Here is a 22,604-nt window from a genome sequence, read left to right on the forward strand (position 1 = left end):
TCATCAAGTACATCGTCATCTTTATTAGTTATCATTGGTGTGAATGAACGAGTTTCGCCATATTCAATATCATCTATGGCTTCCCCTTGTTTTTTCCCGTGTAAAACGACATACCAATGTTCTGACGTAGGATCTTTCACATAGAAAACCTGAGATGCTTGTTGAACCATTATAAATGGCTCATCTCGATACCCTATCTTTCGAAAGTCCACTAGTGTGAATCCTGATTCATCAATTTTAACCCCACTTTTATTATCAACCCATTTACACTTGAAAACTGGAACGGAAAACTTAGTGTAGTCAATCTCCCATATCTCTTCTATAAACCCATAGTATGCCATTGATCCAAGTACTGGATTTGTATCTTTCGAAGTCGAAAACTGCATTGACTCGGCTTCAAGAGTAACACCAGAATTTTGAACTGTACTCTTTTCATCCAGGGACTTCGTGTAAAATATACAATTATTCACTTCGTACGCTGTACATGAAATGACATCAAACTTCAATCCAGCAGCCAACCAAGTCAAGGTCTCTGATGCCGTTGAATCCTTGAACACCTCATCTTTAAACCAAGGCATGAAAGTTCTATTATGTTCCATCAAGACCCATTTCTCTGCTTGTCTTGGGTTATTTGCCTTCACAATGGCTTTATGAGCTTCTATGTAAGGTACAACTTCATCTGTGTTATTCAATATGTACAAATGTGCTTGCAAGACTTCTGATCGAGATTTGCTTACAATATTCACACCACGTAAACATTTACTTGTAGAACGCCTGTGGTGCCATGAATTAGCTGGAACACCTATTGGATTTGCTTTTGTCATGTACTTTGAACAAAATTCAATACTTTCTTCAGCTATGTACCTTTCAATCATTGAAGCCTCTGGACGATAATGATTTTTCACATAACCTTTCAAAATTTTCATATACCGCTCAACAGGATACATCCATCTTAAGTACACTGGTCCACACAATCTAACCTCTCTTACCAGATGCACCACTAGATGAACCATGATGTCAAAAAAAGACGGAGGAAAAAACATTTCCAATTCACACAAGATAACAACAATTTCATTTTGAAGTTCATCTAGTTTTGAGGGATCAATGACTTTACAACAGATGGAAGAGAAGAATGAGCACAAACGGGTTATGGTGTGTCTAACATTTTTTGGTAAGATCCCACGGATAGCTACCGGCAACAACTGTTGTATCAAGATGTGACAATCATGAGACTTCAACCCAATTAACTTCAAATCTTGCATTGACACTAGACTCTTCACATTTGAGGAATGTCCTTGTGGCACTTTCACACCCTTTAGACATTGACAAAAACTAATTTTTTCATCTTTTGACATTGTGTAACAGGCTGGGGGCAAATATGTACGCTTACCCATTTGTATGGGTGCCAACTCGCCGCGTATGTTCATCTCAATCAAATCTAAACGAGCATTTAGACCATCCTTCGTCTTCCCGTTAATGTTAAGAAGTGTACCAATTAAGCTATCACACACATTCTTCTCAACATGCATTACATCTATACAATGTCTGACTTCTAACCTCGACCAGTACGGAAGATCAAAGAAGATTGATTTCTTCTTCCAAATATTTGTCACAGATGACTTTTTTTTGGACTTGCCGAAGGTGTGGTCTATGTTATTTACCTTTTCGTAAACCTCAACACCGGTTAATGGAGTTGGTGGACCACTACCCTCTTGGTGTCCATTAAAGGCTTTTTTCAACCTCCGGTAAGGATGATGACTTCTAAGAAACCTCCGATGCCGAAGATATATTGTTTTCCTTCCATGTTTCAATTGTTGAGAAGCAGTGTCTTCTTCGCATATTGGACACGCTTTGTGACCCTTAACACTATAACCTGATAAGTTACCATATGCCGGAAAGTCATTGATGGTGCAAAATAACATGGCATGAAGCTTGAAAGTTTCATTAGCAAATCCGTCAAATACTTCGACACCCTGGTCCCACATTAACTTCAAATCTTCAATTAGGGGACTTAGATAAACATCAATATCATTCCCTGGTTGTTTCGGACCGGATATCATCATAGACAACATCATGTATTTTCGCTTCATGCACAATCCAGGAGGTAAGTTGTAAATAACTAGTAATACAGGCCATGAACTGTGATTTGTACTCATATTACCAAACGGATTCATTCCGTCTGTAGCTAAACCAAGTCGGATATTTCTTGATTCTTTACCAAATTCTGGAAAGTCATCATCAAATTTCTTCCATTGAATAGAATCAGCTGGATGTCGGTACATGCCATCGCATTTCCTCTCATCTGCATGCCATCTAAGATTCTTAGCATCGTCTGGGTTTGCAAACAAACGCTTCATCCTTGGAATGATGGGAAGATACCACATAACCTTCATTGGGGGTCCATGCTTTTCCATGTCATCAATAGAATCATCATCTTTTTGTTTCAACTTATAACGTGATAACCCACACCTCGGACAACTTTTCAACAATTCAAAATCTTTCCGGTATAATATACAATCATTAGGACATGCATGTATCTTTTTGTACTCCATACCCATTGGACAAAGAATCTTTTTGGCCTCGTAATTACGATTAGGTAGACTATTTCCCTCTGGAAGCATATCCTTCAACAACTGGAGCAATTCCGTGAAGCTTTTATCAGTCCATCCGTTTATTGCCTTCAAATTCATCAATCTTAACACCGCCGACAACCGTGTGAAGTTAGTTGATCCAGGATACAAAGGAGTCTCTGCATCTTTTGACATACTTTCATATCCATGCGCTTTTGCAAAACACTCAGCTCCCACATCACGAATCATATCCTCCAATCGATCATCATCTCCATCATCGTGTACTGCTTCATCCATGGTAGAACCCACATATTCTTCAGTTACGGAAACACGTGGTAAATTTAATAATTCACCATGCCATGTCCAAGTTGTATAAGATCGAAGAAACCCATCACATAGCAGGTGTTCCCTCATGATATTCACATCCAGTATCCTTCCATTCAAACAGTTAACGCACGGACACCTGATCTTTGCTCCATCATGACCACTAATAATCGCGTTACGCTGTGCAAATTGTATAAATTCCTCTACTCCCCTTTCGTACTCATCACTTATACGAACAGCATTAATCCAACTTCGATCCATTATATATTCTGGAATATAGTTAGGATTTTCTAATAATTAGTATTCTCTTCAATCTCACACATTTGCCGAGGGTCGAACACCCCCGGACTCAATCCAAACACGATATTTCTATTCTAAAAGTAACAATAACTAACATAACATAAAACTTTTATTAAAATGTAATTAACAACTAACTAAATATTTCACTTCTAAAATTAAAATTCTAGAACAAAGTTTAATACACTATAGAATTATACTTCCATAAAGATTAATATCATATTCATTTTTATTTAAGTAAAAGTAGTTTAAAGTAACAATTATAAAAAATAAATGATGCCAGGGAAAAAAAGAAAGATATGCAAAGAGAAAGTGCAAAAAATAAAAATAATTACAAAAATAGAATTTATATATAATATAAATTTAAGAAAATAGAAATTATATAATACAAAAATTCAAAATACACACAAATATATAAATTATTAGTTATTAGTTATATACATTCCAAGTTATATTAGTTATTAATTAAATATATATTATAATACAGAAAAATAAAAATTCAAAATATTAAATATGAATTCAAAATTTTAAATATAAATTCAAAATATTAAATAAATACAACACCAACCTTTAGGTTGATGGTGATCGGAGACGTAGGCGAAGGCGGTGGCGGAAGCAGTGGCGGTGACGGAAGCAGTGGCGGTGGCGGAGCAGAAAAAACCAGAGAACCAATAGAACAGTAACCACCTATATGCAGAAAACGAGTAAGGAAACGAAATGACAATGCCAAGGAAGTGAATAATGACAATGACAAAAACGAAAAACGAAAACAAACGTTGAAGCAGAGAGAGCTAAAACTTACAATGCAAAGCGGAGACAGCTGAGAACGTTGAAACGAAGAGCGGAGAAGACGAAAGTGAAAGTGAAAACCAGTGGCGCGCTTCTATTTTTAGGGTAAAATTGATTTACAAATGCGGTTCTAGGGTAAGACCGCATTTGTAAATCAATTTAATTACAAAAATGCCACCGCGTTTTTTACAAATGCGTTTAAACGCAAAGCCGCACTAAATAAATAGTCGTTGTTTTCAAATTTTGTACTAGTGTTTATTTTTTTTCCTACCAAAACATTTTAATTTTCTCCCTTTTATATAATTTTCCTTATTTATTTTACTTTCTTCACAATATTTCTCAATTAGCAAACCAAATTATCATTAAATAGAAACTAATTTTAGAGATAAATATATTGATTAAATTAGAAACCATTTTATAAACTAAAAAAGTTATTCGTATCTAGAGTAGTTTCTATTATTAATAAAAATGTATAAAGTTGTTTCCAAATTAATATCTAACCATTAACTACTAAGATTTTAACTACTAACTACTTTATATTCTAAAATACTATTAGTCTTTTAGAGACTAATTTAGAATTTAAAATACTAGTAGTTAAAACTTTGGTAACTAATTTAGATATCAATTTAGAATCCATTTTATATTTTTTATTAATAATAGAAATCACTTTAAATACCAATAACTTTTTAGTCTCTAAAATAGTATCTAACTTAATTAATATAGTGACTAATATTTTTTGTCTCTAAAATTGGTTACTATTTAATTTTTTTTTTAATTTTTTTTCATTAGAGTACTATTTATTTTATATATATATATATATATATTATCTAAATCTTTTTATGTAATGGTTATCACAATGAGAGAGGTATTGATGATAATTACCCTAATAAAAATAGTATGATAGCAAATGTGTGATAATGATAAGTGTGAAGAATTTAGGTATTTTTTTTATTGACAATAAAAAGTGAAATAAATAGGAGTATTCGGGTATTCTAATCCGTATAAAAAAAATTTCTAACAAGATATAAAGGTAAATGTATCACCAAAGCGATATTTAGGCATCAACCATGAGCCAACCAAGAAATACATCTCACCAAAAAATAACACACATTTACATCCACCTATGAAACTCTTAACTTAGCTAACATATGTTTACATTATGCTCAAAATATGCCTTAGAATGCAAAAGTTATCTATCAAACTCCCCTACAAATCAGAAAGAATAACCCATCAAACAATGATGATATGAACGAAGTGAGGTCCTACATGCCTTTGCAACTACATGAAGCTCCATAGGCTATACCCTAATTTCAATCATTGGATAATCCCTCAGATACACATATCATGCCTACATTATAGGCATTTATATATAAGGGGAAAAAACAAACAAGCAAAATGTATCTAACAACAAAGAGGTCAGTGTAGTGATTTTAGGCAAGCAACCAATTTAATGCACCAGTTAGAGTAGGAAAAATTTGTATTAGGGAATTTATAGTTTACTAATGCCCAAGCATTAATTTGTCATTGTGAAAATTTCTATCGGATCCGCCACTGCATCATTGAATTCAGTTTTTATGATTCCAAATTTTCCCAATGGCAACAATCCACATACATCTCCATATATTATTTACCTATGTTATTTATACCCATAATATCTATTTGAGCAAAGTTTTGTTAAGCCGTATCACAATATACAAATAACCTTCCAGGCAACAAATCAATATACCACACCTTAGAGGTCACCTTACACGTAAATATAATATGACTTACACACTTTTGTTCAAGACCACACATGGCACATAGATCGCCACCAACTTGAATTACTCTATTCGTTAAGTTTTCATAAGTTGCAATTTTTTAATTATGACACGCCATGCAAAAAATTATGTTGAGGGAAGCGCTTTTGTTTTCCATATTGAATCAAATTTAAAGTTAATATGTGGTTACAAAATATGTTTTTGAAGAGTCACCCAACCACATCCATACATTTTTCCTATGTATATCAATTGATATATTTTTCAAATCATTCATAAAGACAGTAAAATATTCATATTCCCATTGGAACCAATATCTTCTCCATATAATCTTCCATTGCCACTAGTTCTCATGCCATATTCCATATTGCTTAACAATACCCTTTTTTTTAACTAAGTTTAAGAATAATCTAGGGTATGTATTTTTAAGAGAATCATTCTCTAACCATATATCAGACCAAAATATAAATGTATTCCCTTTTCCTACTCAACACCTTCTATACCTATCAAACTAGTTATTTGAACTCCCCCCACATATCTTTCTGATATTTCTCCACCACCAAGAATCATGGTTTGAATCTATGTCATCCAACCCTCTCCAAGATCCATATACTTAGATTTCGAGACCCGTTTCCATAACCATAAATCCTCACTCCAGGTCTCCACTTCCATTATCCTAATGGTGCCATATTGAATTGTTTGAGATCTTTTATTCCTAGGCCCCACGTGGATTTGAGTTTACTTAAATATTCTCATTTTATCCATGCAATCATTACAAAAAAATATTTTTTAGACAACAACATAAAATTGTGGCATAAAACATAAAAATTGTGGCCTAAAGTTTAGGCAACGACTTTTTAGCCGTGGTCGAGGTGAGCGTGACCATTTGTAATAGGCCACGGTTTTTATAAAGACAACAATTTTAAAACCGTTGCCTAAAATCTTTATAACAACCACAATTTTAAAAACGTTGCTTAAAGTATAGACAAAAACAACAAAACATTTTTTTTTTTAGTTTTAGAGGAATTACTCATACAAAAGTTCAAGATGAAAAGAATAAGTATTGAAGAATAATGTGTATTAAGAAGTGAACTTTAAGCCTAACTCAACCTTATAAAACCGGCTTATAAGATGAGGTTTGCACGCACTTACATACTATGAAATGTCTTTATCTCTAGTCAATGTGGGATCTCCAAGACACCCCTCTCACGTTGATACCTACTAACTCATGTGTGAGACTATATATTTATGGGTGGTTGGATAGCGGCCCGATAGCGGCTGACCTGATAAGCCCAACAAACTCTCACTAGGATAGACTCTAAATAGCTCTGATACCATATTAAGAAGTGGACTTTAAGCCTAACTCAACCTTATAAAACCCTTAATATGATATTAGATCCTAACTCAACCTTATAAAATTGACTTATAAGATGAGGTTTGCACTCACTATACTATGAAATGTCCTTATTTCTAATCAATGTGAGATCTCCAACAATGTGTATTGAAATAGTAGAGACCCAACAATAAATCTCACATATTTCAATGGATGTTTTCAAACTACATAATCAAAAATTTGTCTTCAAATATGATGATACGGATCAAGTCTTCAAAATTAAAATTACAAACTTAATGTATTTACTACATATTGATAAGTTCATTCTTCTTCAAGATTGTCTTCATAGTCTTCATTGCCTTCAAGATGCAAAAAAATACAAAAATATATACTAATTAAGTCTAATTGAAACAAAATAAATATAACAACTACCAAAATTTAATTGTATAAATAAAAGTGTTTTAATTAACCAATAACATGTCTTAATCAAATCCATTAAACTTTCATGTAAAACTAGACAATTGCATATATGTGTTTACAACACAACATCAAGAGTACGTACCACATATTCCAATACAAAAATATATACTAATCAAGTCTAATTGAAACAAAATAAATATAACAACTACCAAAATTCAATTGTATAAATAAAAGTGTTTTAATTAATCAATAACATGCCTTAAGCAAATCCATTAAACTTTCATGTAAAACTAGACAATTGCATGTATGTGTTTACAACACAACATCAAGAGTACCACATATCCAATCCATATCATTAAACTTATTAACATGATTGAAATTCCAATATGATTATCTATGTATTTATATCTCCATGATCCAAGCAAAAAAAAAAAAAAAGAAGAAAGAAACCTAAGAATGAAACAATATCTTTTACAAATACTTTTCCAACATTACAAATAAAAGCAATTTCATGTGTAACTTGAAAATATTTCTTAAAATCCAGTAAACAATTTTTAGTTATATATACCTGCTCATAATGAGGATCGTAGGTGGATGCAGATGAATGTAGCTTCGCTCCACAACTCTCTTTAGTTAAAGCACGTGTCATCATATTATTTATGTCATCCTCCTCTAAATCTGGATTTTGCTGCTTTACCACAAATTTTACCATTGCCTCTAGATCTTCAATTTTCTTCGCCATGCCATTCACTTCACTTGCATGTTATTTTCTTATAGCAGCAATTTCTTCCTCTTTTTTTTTCAATGTTGATGGTGTCATAATCTTTCAATAACAACATACTCTCTCATATTCTATTTCCCAAATATTGATTGAAATGCTTGTTTCACTTGAGTTTTCAATAGAACCTTAAAGTTTAGTCTAATAAAAGAAAATGAATTTTAATTATTAAAAAGAATAAGTTTATATGTACTTCATAAATATTTGTAAACTTATGATAAGTGCCAATGTCTAGTATTTATAATTGAGAAAATTGAACACTTTGGAACTTAATTGTTGCTTAATGTCAGAAAAATACCCTAATATGAGAATTATTGAATCCAGTTATATATTTTGAACCAGGAAACAAATGAAGAAATTTAATCTCAATTCTTGTGTAAATTTCAGATGAATATGAAACATTAAAAGAAAGAAAGCAAAGACTTAATTGGATCACAAGAAGGAGTAAAGAAGGAAAGTATAAAGGAAGCATCTCGCTCAAGCTAGAAGATTTAGCTCAGGCTAAAATTATCCAGATTAAATTAATGGTGCAGTACTAATCTAGCTCAGGCTAGAATTGTTTGCCTAAGCTAAAACAACACCGAATGATCTAGCTTAAGCTGAATTGGTTTGCTTAAGCTAAACTTCATTAAAAAAACTCTGGAACAAAGTTAAAACAGGGGCAGTGGAAAAGAATAGGAGGATTTTAGATAGAAATTAGTGAGAGAAGAAGAAGAAAACTTTGTTCTCAGGAGAAGAATCTACTTAGATCATCCCTTCTTATGCAAATCAGATCAAGAATGAAGATTGGAGGAGCTATCATGAGTGGCTAAGTGCTTTCTAACTTGGGATTGAATGTAATTACTCTATTCAAATGTATTCTTAGTGATATATATATATATATATAATATTTTCTTTTCTACTTGTTCTTGGTATTTTCGTTTCATGCTTATTGCTTGATTCTAACTAATCAATTGAGTCTTGATTTTGATCCTTAAATTTAACTGGAAAGTATATTTAGGGATTTGAAATAGATGAAAATACTTGATAACTTGTATTGATAGGATTAGACTCCAGGTTATTAATTGCAGCATAGTTTTATTCATAAAGTTGGATGATTCGTTAGATACCTGAGGAATCAGTGTTTGAGAAATCATCTTATGAATTGCATCTGTGAGGAATCAAGGTGAATGACAAGCATCAAGAATAAGTAGTTTTGAGTATTATATATTGTATTATTCTAAAATAGAAATGATTAAGATAGACGCAATTAAATCCCAAGTATTTTTTATCTATATTTGATAAGTTAGTTTCGTTACTTGTTGAATCACATCTTAAACTTTGAGTTATTTCTGGTAAAAGTGTTAATTTGGTTATGAAAAAGTTCTCAAAGTTGTTTTCTATACTTATCAGTTTTATAACAGAACATTTTAATTAGAATTGTTCCCTGTGGTTTCGACATTCGTACTTTAAATAGTACTATATTACAGTTGATTCGGTACTTGTCGAGATAAATCAACAAGTTTTTGGGGTCGTTGCCAGGGAACAATTTCTTTTAAAAATTTCTGAAGTATAACTTCTTGAGTATTGTGAATAGTTTGCTTTCTTTGTGAATAGATAATTGTTTATATCTTATTCTTTTATCCTGATCTAATCCTTGTTTGAGTTGTCTTAGATATATACTATTACGAGGACAGAATCCTGAAGATCAATTGGAATTTGACCAAGAAATTGAGAAGACAACTAGAAGAAATCAGAGCAAGAAGACAAAAGAAAAGAAGCAAGGACAAGCAAAAGGAGAATCTTCCAACACTCTCAACTCACACAATCAAACAAAGTTATAAATGGCTCATAATAGACAAAATCCACCTAGAAGGACATTGGGAGACTATGCCATGCAACAAGGACCGAGGCATTTCTCCAGCATAGTCGTACCTTCTACCAACAAATCATTAGAAATGAAGCCAACTTTTCTTAGCTTAATTAGTACTCATCAATTCAATGGAATGGATCATGAAGACCCTTATACTCATCTATCCACATTCTATGAGTTGGTTGGGACCATGGGCTTCGAGGGAAATGATATTGAATATGTTTATTTGCGTCTATTTCCTTTCTCACTCGCAGGCAAGGCAAAAGAATGGTTAAATTCGCATCCAAACCAGAGTATAAGTAGCTGGAATGATGTAAAAGAGAAATTCCTACATAGATTCTTCCCATTTTCTCGATATATCAAGGCTAATTCTGATATCTCCACATTCAAGCAAGGGCCAGATGAACCTTTTTGTGAAGCTTGAGAACGTTTTAAAGTGATGTTAAGAAGGTTTCCTAATCATGGCTTTGAAGATATTGCTCATTTGAACATATTCCACAATGGTTTGAAGCCTGATACTAAAATGATCTTGGATGCTGCAATAGGAGGTACAATGATGACTGTTGATGCAGAGCAAGCTACAAGAATCATTGATGCCTTAGCCTCAACAGATTACCAAGCTCAACACGATAAACATACAATGCAAAAGAAAGGAGTGTTGGATCTTAGTACTTTAGATGCAATTTTAGCACAAAATAAATCCTGACTCGGCGAATTGAGGCATTAACCAAGGAAATGTCAAAAATACCTCAACAATTACAAGCAGTAAATTCTCCTTCAATTTAAAATCAAGCTTTGAAGTTTGATTTTTGTAGGGGTGATCATCTTAATGGCCAATGCTCTTATCAAAATCCATCAGAGGAAGAGGTCAATATATGAATAATCAAGGAAGGCAAGGTGAATTTTCATCTAACTATCCAAATAACATGGCTCAAGGGTGGAGGAATAATCCAAATCAAGGTTTTGGATGGAAGCAAGAAGCTGGATCATCTAATAGGCAAACTCCTTATCAGCAACAACCACATTATAATTCCATTCATGAGAGAACATCAAAATTGGAGGATACTTTTGAGAAGTTCATGCAAGTCTAAAAAATACTGAAGCATCAATAAGGAATTTAGAGACACAGGTGGGGCAGCAGGCTAAATAGTTAGCTGGTAATCAAGGAAGTCAATTTTCAGTCAATGCACAAACCAATCCAAAGGAGCATTGCAAGTCTATCACTATCAGAAGCAGGAAAGTTATAGGAAAATGAATTAAAGATAATTTAGTTGTTTAGGATGAGATTTTAAAAAAAGAAAGAGATTGAAAAAGAAAAAATTGAGTGTGAGTGAGGAGAAATAAGGAATAAGGAAGATATTGTAGATATTGGAGAGAAAATAAAAAATAAAATAAAAAAAAGTGAAAAACAAGAGAGGAGTGTTCCTATAAAAGATGTACCTTATCCACGTGCTCCTACAAAGAAATGCAAAGAAAGACAGTTTACAAGATTTATGGATATTCTTAGAAGATTGCAAATTAACATTCTGTTTACTGGAACTTTAGAGCAGATGCCTACATATATGCTAAATTCATAAAAGAATTATTGACAAAGAAAAGAAGTTCAATGACCAAGAAATAGTTGAATTGGAAGTTGGATGCAGTGCTATAATTCAAAAATCATTACCACAGAAATCTAGAGATCCTGAGAGTTTCACTTTTCCAGTTACCATAGGAAATCTCACTGTTGAAAAGGCATTATTGGATCTTGGAAATAGTATTAAATGCCTTTATCATGCTGAAGAAAATTGGAGATGTAGAAGTGAGACCAACAAGAATGGTTTTGCAGTTGGCTGATAGATCAATCAAATATCCACACAATATGCAATTTTAAGTTTTATTTAATCTACTTAAACTCTGTTCATATAACAATGGTGGTTACAAAAAATGGTCAATATATTAATTTAAATAAAATATCTGCAAAATATAAGCAATTATATATTTTCTTAATTATTATTTAATGAATATGGCATAATATTAATTTTCTTTCTTTGTTGACAATATGCAAGTCATGTGAATGTTGGTGTGGTTTTTTGTGGAAAGCCTGAGATGCTAATGGGGTGACACGTACAAAATGTAGAAGCAAATTGGCTAAAACTAAAACTATGACACACGTTATATCTTTTTTGGTTGGCCTTCATATGGATTGAGGTCTATTGGTTATGATATTTTTTATTTTGTACCTTATTTGTTCCTTTATACAGATTAATTAAAAATTAATCTTTCACAACTTTAATTCTTTACTAGTTAAAACAATATATATATATATATATATAACCACTTATAAAATTTAGTATTACCCAGGCATAAATGGACCCAAAATTCATTGATAGACATAAATGAAAAGGGGACATGCATTAAAATTATGTTTAGATATTTTTAATACTATGTTTTTGCAACCATAAAAATGAAAGTGGTGAGAGAGAGGGAGAAAAAAAAATACAGCAACCATCGTGTCTTACTATTTTATAACCTAGCTTTTTAGGATAAGAAATGTTGATAAACAAAATAATATTTAACTAATACACTAAATAATTTTTTTTTATAAAATAGGATAGGTGTAAACCCATCACAATCATAAATTATAATTTCTTAATTTACTTACAAACAGATAATGATAGACACTAATTTTTGCTAGTTAATATGATTATAATTAATAAGTAATATCTTACTTAAAAGTATTAATCACATGACAAGACTATTAAGATACTTAATCAAGTACATTTACCTAAGAGACTATAAATACATTAAGACTTAAGACTAAAGTAGATAATGTTAATTAGTAATATCTTTAGTGTTCCAAAATCCCAACTTAATAATTAGAAATATTTTTATAGGTACATCACCTTTCACACAATTCAAATATACACTCCAAGAAAATAGTAAAATATAAATCAATTTTTAAATACCAAAATAATTAGTTGTAATAGTAACTAAATTAGAGACCATTTTAGAAAGTAAAAAAAAACAATTGGTTTCTATTATGGTTAAATAGTTTCTAAATTGGTATCTAATTAGCAACCAAAGTTTTTGCTACCAAATTTAGAAACTAAATAATTGGTAGTTAAAATCTTGGTTGCTAGTTAGATACCAATTTAGAAACTATTTAACAATAATAGAAACTAATTTAGAAACCAATTTTTTTATTTATTTCTAAACTGGTCTCTAATTTAGTTACTATTGCAACTAATTATTTTGGTCTCTAAAAATTAGTTTCTATTTCATGATTTTCTTTTAACGATATAACATGTCAAAACAAATTAGAAAAGAAAAACATATTTTGATAAAAAAAACTCGGAATAAATAAGTGAGTGTAAATCTTATCTTATAAATCTTTAAGATGATATCATAACCATTTAGAATCTATATAGTTTGTTGATCTTATCTTATCACTTGCTATTGAGTAGATTACCCATAGATATATAGTCTCATGTACGAGTTGACTAGTTTACAAATGTGTGTTGAAGATTTCACATTGACTAGAGATAATATCAGTTAATAATAGATAAGTAGGTTAAATCTTACCTTATAAATTATTTATAAAGTTGAGTTAAACTTAAAGTTTATTTTTAAGATTTGTAAAAAAGTGGAAAGGAAAATTTTATTATTTAATTTTTTTAATGAGACATAAATATTTGTAAAGATTAAAAGGGTTTGAAAGTACATGAAAGTATAGAGTGGCAATTGGATAGAAAGTGAAATACGTGTAGGAGGATGGGAAAAATGGGTTATGTACAAGTATGTGTAGTAGATAATAAGAGGAAGGTCAATTCTTTGTGGGGTACCTGTTTGATGACTTTGATGAACACATTCAAACTCATCCATGGAAGAGGATGGAACCCTTCAAGCCTCCTCTTTAATGCCTTTTACTCCAAGGACCGACCACCGGTTTTTGTTTTATGATCATTTCTTCAAATATTAAAGGATTTCAACCATTCCAAAATACTTGGTTAGTCTCTTCATTTCCTAATTAATGAACCATTTCGCTTTTCATTATCCTAAACACTACTATTACCACTACACTATTACCTCAATTTTTAAATTATCTAAACCTTTTTTTTTCTTTCCTACCATTCTTTCACGTCCCCTTTTTCTTCTTCAAATCCTTTCTCTCTTTTTGGATCATTTTATTTATTTCCAACATTATAAAACATCTTTCTCTCTAGTGTGTCAATGGCATAAAACCTACCTTCAGACTCTACTTATTGTGAATGAAAGAAGTGAAATGACTGAAAGTTGTAACAGATCATAAGTAAAAACGAAAGCATATTGAAGAAGTTTATTTCACCCATATAGCGAAACATTGATGTGTTACATTATATATATATATATATATATATATATATATATATATATATATATATAATTCTTTTCCATCTAGCAGCAAGTATTGTTCCTGCAAACACAATTGCTGCTATACCCAATTCGTTTATAGTTGTCAGCAAAATTTTTTAAAGGGAGTTATTGATAGTGAAGAAAATTACCTAAAAAAATTCAAACCCATCAAAAGAAAAGATAAAACTCGTAAAATGCTTAATCACTTCCAAATTCTTATCAACTAAAAATTTGTTGTATTTTTGCATTCTCTACCAAATAGTAAAAAAATGCTATGACTAAACCCTTTATGATGCGAATGTGTTATTCCTATAAATTTGTTTACAACACTAATTTATATTATTTGTCTTATCCTATGTTTTTACTTTGAATCTCTCTCTATGTTGTACTATATACACAATATATATGTACAATACAATTTATGTTGAAGTGTTGTTTTAGCAGAATGTTCATCAAACTCACCCTTAGAGTAGTTGCATAGGAGATCGTTATCCTTTTTCACAGAAGAGGGAGTAATTAAGATCAATGGAAAGTGACAGAACCTAAGTACTAACACACTACTTCAGTACATGGCACAGCTTGGACACATGGTTAAGAGGAACTTCTCGCTGCTCCTCATAAAGAAGCAAGCACACACACACTCTCTCTCTCTCTCATATTAGAAGATGAAAAAGAAAGTGAATTCTAATGAAATAATCATGAAGCAGCTATTATTTATTCAAAGAAAATTGAACCGTTTTTTTTCTATTACCAATAACCACTTTTCAATCTACCTTTTTGATTATTTTGCATTCTATAGTTCTAAGTAGTCCCATCAGTCCAAAAAAGCCAAAAAGATAACAGAAGAGGCTGAAATTTGACACCACTGAAAAGTGAAAGCATTACTCCTTATGGAACCATAACATAGTTCCATGTCACATGACCTTGATATGTATGTAACAATTTGATATATTTATATAATATGAATATGATAATCGATTCAGAGTTGAATTGAACATCTTTACAAGCTAACAAGTACAACTTAAATATTTATCCTGCACAATAACAGACAAGTAACCACAAATCATTATTCATTTGTTCCAGATTCTCTAAACATTCCCCAAAAGCCAGCAACAACCTTACCAAAATCTCTAACCCCTCTGGGAATCCTTACGGCATTTTCTGCTCTTCTCTGTGAAAATTTCATTTATTGTTAGCTGTCTGCTAAATTTTGGCAGTACCATACATTCAATTTTGCAGAGGGTAGTGAAAATCAGAAATAAAATAAAATAAAAAATAAAAATGGAAGTATTCGTTGGAAAATAATGAATGCCACAATTAAGTTTGCTTTGAATTTTATGTTTGGTTAGGGGACTTCAATTTTAATAAATCAAAAGAATAGATTAGAAGAAAAATGTAGACTAACTCTTGGAACCTCAATTTATTGGATGTGGACAAAACTAATGTGTAAAAGGAAAAATGGTGATTGTTTAGTGTGCTAACGACCTAAAGGGTCTGAAGCAAAGAGCTTGAAGGGAAATAAAAGAGAAGGGTAAGAAGTATTAAATTAGATTAAGTTGTGGTGTGAAGGTGCCACGTGACCAAGAAAAGAAAGGAAAAGAGAGAAAATGGTGAAACTCCTCGCTCGCTGACTTTGGTTTCCACATTGACTGCATAATTATAAAGGTAGTAAAAGAGTTAGGTGACTTAGCTTGGTAGATGAAGGATGGTAAAACTCTTAAGTTTTCCTTTCATCAAAGTCATGGAGTATATAAAGCACTCACATGCATTGGTACTATTTGCAAGCTCTCTTGGGAAGTTTGGCCTAGCTAGAAAAGGAGATCAGTGAGTAGTGAGTTTTGGGGGAGAAAGAAAGAAGGTGGATTGAGCGAAAGGAACCCATGGGGAGGCCTCCTTGCTGTGACAAAGTTGGCATCAAGAAAGGTCCATGGACACCTGAGGAGGATATCATCCTTGTCACATACATCCAAGAACATGGTCCAGGAAATTGGAGATCAGTGCCTACTAATACTGGTAATTATATATCTATACATCTCCTAATATTATATATATGTTCAAATCCTTTTCCTGTTTGGTCAGTAAGCTGTGCTATTATCAAAGTGGCTTTCTTCTTGATCTATCTATCCATGTATACATACTTTTTTTACTATGGAATCTATCTGTAACAATTCTGAATCAAACTGATCATATATAGTTCAAATCTTTCTTGAAAAGGGTTGTCAAGGTGCAGCAAAAGTTGCAGGCTTAGATGGACAAATTACCTCAGGCCAGGAATCAAGAGAGGGAACTTCACTCCCCATGAGGAAGGAATGATAATTCATTTGCAAGCTCTTCTGGGTAACAAGTAATTCTCGGTCAAATATCACAATTTTCCCTTTTCTACAAAAAAAGGAGAATCAATATACCATGAAGAACTACACATAAAAAATCAGATGTTATTTATTTATGATTTTAGCATATATTTATAGATATATATATATATATATATGCATATGATATGCCTGAATTTGTGAAGTTGTAAATTGTTGAGCAGATGGGCAGCCATAGCTTCCTATCTTCCACAAAGAACAGATAATGATATAAAGAATTATTGGAACACCCATCTAAAGAAGAAGCTTAAGAAATTTCAAGCTGCCTTAGATCCTCACTCAGCATCAGACTCAACAATGAGTGGACAGTATCTACCAAAGAGCTTTAACGACAGAAGAAGTTTAGACATGAGCAGCAACAGTGAGCATGTCTCGTCCGGTAGGCTTAGTCAGTCTCAGTCCTCCACATATGCCTCAAGCACTGAGAACATCTCAAGACTCTTGGAAGGTTGGATGAGATCTTCCCCAAAGGCACTCAAGAGATCCCAAGATGAAGAGCTCCAAAGCATTGATGATGATAACAACAACAACAACAACTTTGAAAACACTAATAAGCTGCTCAAGTGTGCATCGCTGCCTGCTTTGAACCTTCATCATCACCGCAAAAGAAACAAAGATGAGCAAGAGGGTGTCGTAGATATAGTTTCTCATGAAGAGTTTGATTCTATTTTGTCCTTTGAGAACCTAAACAATGCTGCTTGGGACAAGTCCACGTGCGATTCCATGCCTGACAAGAGTCCTGAAGCTGCTGCTGAATCTTCTCATGAAGTCTTTTGTGAAGAGAGGATTAGGCAAAAATCTGAGAACAACACTGCTCCTCCATTGTCATTTCTTGAGAAGTGGCTCTTAGATGAAAGCGTTGGTCAAGTGGAGGAGATGATGGAGTTATCTCCAATCTTCTAATTCACATGGAAATCACCAATCCCTATAAGTTTGGGAAGTGACATTCAAAATCATATATGATTAGTCAGAAGAAAGAAGAGAAAGGAAACTCTTTTGAGATCTGACTAGGGTTTAATCCATTACACATGGGTTGAGGTTTCTCAGAAGCAGCTGGGATCTCCTCCAACTTGTAACTTGGAAAGTTTATGAATGGTTTAATTATTTCAAGTAATACTATGCTTAGTGCATGTTGCTCTTTCTCTAGTAGAAACTTCAAATTAATGTTAACTTCAGTCGTCCAATAATAATAATAATTCAATAGCAGTTATATTCAAAGGTTTCACAATTTTATTAGTTTTGGTCTGCATGAAGGTGCATTTTGATTAACTCTTAAGCTTATTTTATGTGGTTTCTTTTTCCACTTACGAGATTTCTGATTCTTCAGCAAAATAATACATAGATGTCCACTAAAAGGGAAAACTGATTTACTGTGGAGAGTGGTGTTAATTAGCATATATCAGCTCAAGTGTCAATAATTGACGTATAGAAAATTTTGATGTGACTAGAGTGTCCAAGTGTACAAGTTAATGGACACATAAAAATCTTTGATGTTGTGGTCACAAACCTTTATCGCCCTACTCTATGTATTCTTCTGCAAAATCATAGCTGAATTATTAATTATCACTAAATCAATCAAATTCATGGAAACAAACCACGGCTACTACTACACCTAGCGTTTTAATCATTTTTTTTTCATTAATGATTCAGAGAAATTAAAGGGCATCTAAACTTCATACCAGACAAGGGATATTTTGGCAACTCTGAGAAAATATGAAACATGGGGCCAATGTTATTTGAACAACACTCTGACCTATTTTTCTCTATGCTTCAGGTTTCATTATTAGAAAGAAAAAAAACATCTAAACAAAGAAATAAGGTCATACACAAAGTTCTGGATGTTGTAAAAGAAAACCTTAGATCTCACAAGCCTTTATCTCTGACGTTAAATATAGGAATAACTTTACTTTACCTCCATTGTTGAGTCCTCTTTGTTTAATTTGATGAGGTGCCTAATTGACTAAGAATATGTGGAAGAAGGTGAAAAAGAGCATTAATTAAAATTAATTTTTGTTATGTGGGATGGGACCATGGATTGCATTTTGCTAATTAAACATGAAATGAGGTCTACAAATGAGGAACAATAGCCATATCTGAGTGAAACATGATGCTGTCACGAAAGTCTTGCTAACAAATAAGGAAATGGGTGCTTGAAACTCCTTTTCTTTTGGAAAAAAATGGTATGGGAAGCATGTGATTTCTTTTTACCTTTCGGTGAGAGAAGCTGTCTACCATTGCTAATATCATGGTTTCCATATATGCTTATAACTTTCACAAAATGCAACAAATGAGGCTGCAATCCTCTGCTACTAGGCTGCACCTAACCCTCATCTTATCCCACCATCTTCCAATCTCCCCTTCTTCTTCCATACTTCCTCCTTCTTAAAACAGAAATATTAACAATACACTTTTTTTTTTATTGCTTCAAATTTATGCAATATCACAACTTTTCCTCGACTCCACTTTTTATTTCACCACACCATTTCTCCTCATTTTATAACTTTTCATAAACTTTAACCTATTTTAGAATCTGTACTTATTGTTTCCCATCTAAGCCTTTCCTAATTGTTTAGTTTATGACTAAACACTGGATCACATCAACACACTTTCATTTTATTTTATTCTATAACTAAAGTAAAAAAAAAAAAAAAAAACATGGCATAATGAATGAAGAGTGATAAAGAAAGAATAATGAGATGAATAATATAATTTTATAGGGTAATAATAAGATCAATAATTTGATGTTAAATTTGTGGATAGGCCAGCTTGACTTTAAGAGTGTATTTAATGCAGCAGCTTTAAGACTAAATGCGGCATGTTGTGATTGGCAGTGCACAACTAGAGATGAGGTGCATCATTTAATATTTCTAATAATTTTCTATTTTCCTCACTAAATAAATAATAACAACACTAATTTATTATAACTATGCCTACTCAATTATAACGTCAAACCAATAATTTTCTTCCATAGTATACTACTTCTACTACTTCCATAGCTTCTAAATACTCACCAAATCAGGATTCATCTATAGCCATCCACTCATTTTCATCTCATCAAAATTCTCACTAATTAAATTTATATTCAAATGTTTAGGTTTTTTTTATATATACTATCGGGTAATCACTCAAAAATGCCCAAATATAGTTTTCACTCTACTTATAATTAAAAGAAGACTATTTTAGAGTAAAAGCAAAAATTAAGAATGATTATAATTCTCTCCTATTATCATTAGTTTTTTTAAGTAAGGTAAATTTATTTTAATATAATTAACTCCAAAAATAGAAAAAAAAGAAGATAACATATAAATATTTAAAATAAAATAAATTTTGTAGTAGTATTTTTTAAGATAAGATAAAAACTTATCTATTAAATACAATAATTTTTTTCAAAAAGTCCAATACTTAACCTATTATTAAAAAGAAATGTAAAAAATCAAGGGAACTGGACCCCAACTGCCAACATAGTTCCATATCCGAGTCTTACCTATCTTTAATTTCTAATGAAATCACACTTTGGCAACAATGTTATCAAAGAGTCAGGGTATTTGTGGTTATTCAATTTAAAATATGGATAGGATATAATTATTTATTTAAATTAGAATTTCATTCATCGTATCATTCTAATTTAAATTTCATTAAGTTTCAATTATTTCATAAAATTAAGTATTTAATTAAATTTTATTAAAATGTTGTTTTATTAAGTGATCAAACAGTTTTAATTTTACCTTTAAATTTTCTTTTGTATTTTTATCCATTACAAGAAAATTACTAAATAACAGTGAAATGTAGAGCTAGAAAATAATTAGTCAACGATTAATAACTATTTAATTTAATATATATTTTAAATAAATATAAAATAGTATTAGACAGTTTATTATTAGTAGATAATATAATTTATAGAGAACTCAAAATATAATCTGAATGCATATATCCTTAAAAGCAGTGAGATATAGTTTGTGAAAGTAGAAAATGTTAATGAAAAGTTTAGTATCTAACAGAGTCCTAAACAAGAGAACGAGTATCATTTGAGTGATTTATTTTGAGAGTGGTGAATATCTGTGGCCATGTGTTAGGGTTAGGGGTGGGTAGATTATTAGAGGGAGTGTTGTGTGTTAGAAAAGGTTGTAGAATAGGAGAGAAAATTGCAATGTAGATATGGTGAAAGTGTGAGGGAGAGAGAAAGCATGTGAGTGAGGTGAAAGGTAAAAAATAAGTGAAGTTAGTAAGGGGAAATAAATGAGTATGTAGGGTTGTGGTGGAGGAGTGTTGGATCATTTATGTTCTTGTGATGAATATGCCTTTGTAGGCCACACTTTTTCTTCATTGCCTACTTTTCTGGGTAATCAAAACCTGCCCTACCCTATTTTCCTCCCCTAATCAAATCTCCTTTTTCATCCCAAAACATGATTTTAAGAATAATGTAATCATTAAAAAAAACATTATTTTTTGTAATGGTAAAGAAAAAAAATGAAAGATAAAATGATAAATATTATTTGGGTGCTATATTTCATCAATCTTTTACTTATACTCATTCTGCTGTAACTATTAATATTATATAAGGTAACCAAGTCAGAAACAGGTGGTGCTGATCATTCAACACATCCACTTTTTTTTGTCGACAATAAAAAATAAATAAATGGGAACAACTTGAGGGATGACCAGTCTCTCATTTTCCTTCTTAATCCTATGTAACATAATTCACTATTACACTTTACTATATTTTCTCAATATCTAATAATCATATACTTACAATAATCAACATCTTTTATTTTTGCTTTTCAAAAATTAATTTCTCAAAAAATTTGCATCTCACCTTTTTATTTGGATATTGTCTCATGTATCTCTTTTTTAAACACGTGCTCAAACTCTTTAATTCATTTAACAACCTTGCACTCATATCTCTTGAATTGAACATTAAACTAACTCCTTTTAATTCTTTAAATATATTACAACATACACTTGTATAAAACTAGTTATTCTAAAGATTAAAATTACAATATACACACTTTTATATTTGAAATATGTTTATTTCTATTTAACTCTTATCTTCTAAGTTTAAAGTAATATTAATTACTTTCTTATTATTTTTATTTTTCACTTGATTTCTAAAATAAAAGGTTAAACAGGACGAATAAATGGTGGGTATTATATATGTATAATTTGAAAATTGCAAAATGTCATTAAAGGCCTAAGATGGTAGTAAAGATTAAAAACCTTGAGAAGTTGTTTTAGACTGTTGAAAACATAATTAGAAAAATATATATATTTTTAATTCAAGAGCTTTCTATCATTTTATAGTGAAGACTTTTATATGAATAAATTTAATCTAATTTTTTTTTAAATGATAATATTGAATCATAGGATGAATATGTCAGTCTCTATCATGAGAGAAACGAGAGTAACACTGTCCTGTTATAAAAGTGACTATCATTTCAGGAGGATCCACTGATTCAGATCTGAATCTTTGTACCCTATACACTGTCACAATAGCTTGTTTCTAATATTACCCAAAAAAAATTATTTTCTTAGTTCCAATCCTTCAAGACTAAAATCGAATTAACTGCACAAGTTTTTTTTTTTTTGTCTTTTTCATTTTTTTTATCTGTGAATATCCCTTCCCTTACAAGTGAAGCCCCACAAGATAGCCAACTTAATTAATGAAGATAAAGACAGCATTTAGTTGCCACGTTAGTAATGTGTATATATATATATATATATATATATATATATATATATATATATAT

General features: G+C 31.4%; 1 protein-coding gene and 1 pseudogene across 1 annotated transcript; one reads left to right on the forward strand and one right to left on the reverse strand.

The window, feature by feature from the left end:
- Positions 1-10,479: 10,479 nt before the first annotated feature.
- Positions 10,480-10,585, reverse strand: LOC137816803 (small nucleolar RNA R71; annotated as a pseudogene).
- A 5,594-nt stretch (positions 10,586-16,179) lies between these two features.
- MYB60 (myb domain protein 60) lies at positions 16,180-18,078 on the forward strand. Its single transcript, XM_068616219.2, has 3 exons — positions 16,180-16,504; positions 16,706-16,835; positions 17,025-18,078. The coding sequence occupies exons 1-3, from the start codon at positions 16,372-16,374 to the stop codon at positions 17,761-17,763; spliced, it is 1,002 nt and encodes a 333-aa protein (XP_068472320.1). The 5' UTR covers positions 16,180-16,371; the 3' UTR covers positions 17,764-18,078.
- The last annotated feature ends 4,526 nt before the right edge of the window (positions 18,079-22,604 follow it).

The sequence above is a fragment of the Phaseolus vulgaris genome, chromosome 1 (assembly GCF_051622355.1).
Source record: "Phaseolus vulgaris cultivar YP4 chromosome 1, ASM5162235v1, whole genome shotgun sequence".
Lineage (NCBI taxonomy): Eukaryota > Viridiplantae > Streptophyta > Magnoliopsida > Fabales > Fabaceae > Phaseolus > Phaseolus vulgaris.